The sequence below is a fragment of the Mandrillus leucophaeus genome, unplaced genomic scaffold (genome assembly GCF_000951045.1).
Source record: "Mandrillus leucophaeus isolate KB7577 unplaced genomic scaffold, Mleu.le_1.0 Scaffold890, whole genome shotgun sequence".
NCBI classification, from domain to species: Eukaryota; Metazoa; Chordata; class Mammalia; order Primates; family Cercopithecidae; genus Mandrillus; species Mandrillus leucophaeus.
The window spans coordinates 30,516-34,320 of record NW_012109697.1 but is presented as its reverse complement, the minus strand read 5'-3'; the positions used below and the strand labels follow the sequence as shown (position 1 = coordinate 34,320).

Below are 3,805 nucleotides of genomic sequence, written 5' to 3'. Positions count from 1 at the left end.
CTCCTGGGGGAGCTGACAGTGACAGGATCCTCCCCTGACTCGCTGAGCCTCTCCTGGACCGTCCCCCAGGGCCACTTCGACTCCTTCACTGTGCAGTACAAGGACAGGGACGGGCGGCCCCAGGTGGTGCGTGTTGGGGGCGAGGAGAATGAGGTCACCGTGGGGAGCCTGGAGCCCAGGCACAAGTACAAGATGCACCTGTACGGCCTCTACGAGGGGCGGCGCGTGGGCCCAGTGTCCACCGTGGGCGTGACTGGTGAGTAGTGCTTGGGGTCTCAGGGGAGAACTACCTTTCTCTGATGGGTACCTCATTTACTGCTGTGCCCTTTCACCAAGCCCTGGGGGTCCAGGCCTTGTCTCCTGTGTCCTGCCCTCGCTCTGTGCCCCGTGGCTGTGTCCTGCCCTCGCTCTGTGCCCCGTGGCTGTGTCCTGCCCTCGCTCTGTGCCCCGTGGCTGTGGCCCATGCTAGTGGTTTGCTTGTTCACTTTGGCGTGGCCTCCCTCTAATGGTCAAACACTGATAACCTCCAAAGGTGAAATAAGTCAGGCGCACACCAAGCCTGACTTACAAGAATTTTCCTTTCTTTCCATCTTAATCACAGCTTTCTTATAACCACATACACAAATGCACACAAGAGAAACAATCCAATGTCAAACCACGTTGGGATGACTAAATAATTTAGGCAACATCTATAAAAAGAGTTATTATGCCACCACTGAAATGTTTTAACATAAGACCCTTACTTTATAATGTTACATTGAAAAAAGAGAGCCTAGGCTGGGCACGGTGGCTCACGCCTGTTATCCCAGCACTTTGGGAGGCCGAGGCGGGCTGATCGCCTGCGGTCAGGAGTTCCAGACCAGCCTAGCCAACATGGTGAAACCCCATCTCTACTAAAACTACAAATATCAGCCAAGCATGGTGGCACATGCCTGTAATCCCAGTTGCTTGGGAGTTGGAGGCACGAGAATCACTTGAACCTGGGAGGCAGAGGTTGTAGTGAGCCGAGATCACCACTGCACTCCAGCCTGGCTGATAGAGCCAAACTCAGTCTCAAAAAAGAAGAAAAAGGAGCCCAAATTTTTGTAAGATGCTGATCACAACCATTTGAAAGTAACAGGTGTGGCAAGAAGACTGGAAAGAAATACATCCCACCGGTTGCATGATTTGTTAGATAGAATAGAATGTTCCAGCACATTTTTTTTTTCTGTATTATTCTATTCTGCATAGTCCAACTTTTCTTAAATGGCAAACATTTCTTGTATAATCAGGGGAAGGGAAAAGAGAAAGTATATAATGTCTTCTTCTTTACACTCCATCTGTCCTACTCCCCTATCACTCTCGCGGCTTATTTCATTTCTTTCCTTCATTTTTTTTCTTTGAGATGAAGTTTCCCTCTTGTCACCCAGGCTGGAGTGCAATGGCCCGATCTCGGCTCACTGCGACCTCTGCCTCCTGGGTTCAAGCGATTCTCCTGTCTCAGCCTCCCGAGTAGCTGGGATTACAGGCATGTGCCCCCACGTCCGTCTAATTTTGGATTTTCAGTAGAGACGGCGTTTCTCCATGTTGTTCAGGCTGGTCTCAAACTCCTAACCTCAGGTGATCTGCCCACCTTGGTCTCCCAAAGTGCTGGGATTACAGGCGTGAGCCACCACACCTGGCCAGACTTATTTCATTTCTAATTCTGAGAAAGTTCAAAATGTCTAGTCCATAAGAAATTGGAGGGGTGGGGATCATGAGGAGAATTGAATTCCAAAGGTGCAGTCAGGCTGCCTTGTCTAAGTCATCCTCAGCCAGGATGTTATGCCTGGTTTAGAGTATTTTTCGAGAATTCCTACTGATGGGGAAGAATCAGCCCTGCTGAGAAGCGGTCTCTTGCAGGGCAGGTCGCCACCTCTGTGATACCAAGTGAGGAGCGAGCTCATCTCCCAAAGACCATCCAGACAAAGGAAGCAGTCTCACTCAGCATCCCCGATTCCCGGGGGAGAAGCCTCATTTCCATATGCGTGTTCAGAGGACCATCTGAGTTTTGGGAAACGGGGAATAGGGAAATTATTGGAAAATGAACGTTAGAAAAATTCACACTCTGGGGGTAAGCCGTTCTGGTCCACGTTCAGTTTTATTTTCCTACCCCCACCGTGGGGAACCACAGAACTGACCGAGGACAGGCTGAGGGACCCACCTCTGCCCCTCCTGTTCCATCTGTATTGCTACCCCACCCCCACCCCACACTCGATTATTAATTGTTGTAGCCCAGAATTTCTTTCTTTCTTTCTTTTTTTTTTGAGACCAAGTCTCACTGTATTGCCCAGGCTGGAGTGCAGTGGTGTGATCTCAGCTCACTGCAACCTCTGCTTCCCGGGTTCAAGCGATTCTCCTGCCTCAGCCTCCTGAGTAGCTGGGACTACAGGTGCATGCCACCACGCCTGGCTAATTTTTGTATGTTTAGTAGAGACAGGGTTTCATGACGTTGGCCAGGCTGGGCTCGAATTCCCGACCTCAGGTGATCCACCCGCCTCGGCCTCCCAAAATGCTAGGATTACAAGCATGAACCACGGCTCCCGGCCCAGAATTTCTTTTTTAGCCTACATTTTTCTAGTGAAAATAATATAGCAACACTATGTGGAAAGCCTGAAAAACAGAAAAACAGAATCTCATAGTCCTGCTTTCTCCCCCAGCTGGCGGCATTAATAACAATGTGTGTAGTGCACATTTCCTTTCTGCATTTTGCATGCAGAGCGTGTTTTAAAGTTGCCATCAGTGTTCATAAAACTCTTGGCTCTTCCTTTTTTGTACACAAGTACATTGTAATCATTCACCTTGCGGCGACACAACCAGCATTAATCATCGTTTCAATGGTTGTTTGATGTGTGGTGGTGAAAACTCTAACAGAATTAATCCTCTTCTATGGGTCATTTGTGTTCCTGACACATTTGCGGTCATGAATAATCCCATCATGAATTCTTCCATGCTATAACTTTTTCCTGCTTTAATAATTTTCTTAGGATAGATGCCCAGAACTGGGATTATTGGGTCAAAGGAAATGAGAATTACTTTGGCTCCTGACACTATGTCTCAGTTGCCTTCTGGAGGTTTGTAACAGTGCAGCTCTGCCAGCAGTACAGGCCCGGGGCTCGGGGATACCTCACCGGCTCTTGTTCCAAGAGTCGCTAAATGACCAACACAAAGCTGCCCCAGCCCTCAGCCTGCTCTGGAGGGGTGCATTTGATGTATGACCTCTGTTGACAGCACTGGCAAAGCAAGTCGCCCTTAAACCCTTAAACCCTTAAACCCTGTATTCCCCTATATTATCTTTCAGCCCCAGGAGAGGATGTGGATGAGACCCCCAGCCCCACAGAACCAGGCACAGAGGCCCCAGAGCCCCCCGAGGGGCCGCTCCTGGGGGAGCTGACAGTGACAGGATCCTCCCCTGACTCGCTGAGCCTCGCCTGGACCGTCCCCCAGGGCCACTTCGACTCCTTCACCGTGCAGTACAAGGACAGGGACGGGCGGCCCCAGGTGGTGCGTGTCGGGGGCGAGGAGAGTGAGGTCACCGTGGGGGGCCTGGAGCCCGGACGCAAGTACAAGATGCACCTGTACGGCCTCCACGAGGGGCAGCGCGTGGGCCCGGTGTCTGCCGTGGGCGTCACAGGTGAGTGAGTGTGGGTGGGGCAGGGTCGGAAGACAGCCCTAGAAAATGTGCCCTTCTCTACTATTTTCCTATACATATTTCTGTCTTGATGGGGCTCACATTGAAAGGAATATATCAACATTATGGAAAGGCATGCCATGGAGAGAGAGGCTG

At 50.6% G+C, this 3,805-nt stretch overlaps 1 protein-coding gene across 1 annotated transcript in view; it reads left to right on the top strand.

Annotated features, from left to right (window-relative positions):
* TNXB (tenascin XB) overlaps nt 1–3,805 on the top strand; it is a 62,814-nt gene that overhangs the window by 48,129 nt on the left and 10,880 nt on the right. The window contains exons 20-21 of the mRNA XM_011969443.1: nt 2–256; nt 3,320–3,652. Coding sequence (XP_011824833.1) covers nt 2–256; nt 3,320–3,652 — 588 coding nt within the window. The remainder of the gene's footprint in view (nt 1; nt 257–3,319; nt 3,653–3,805) is intronic.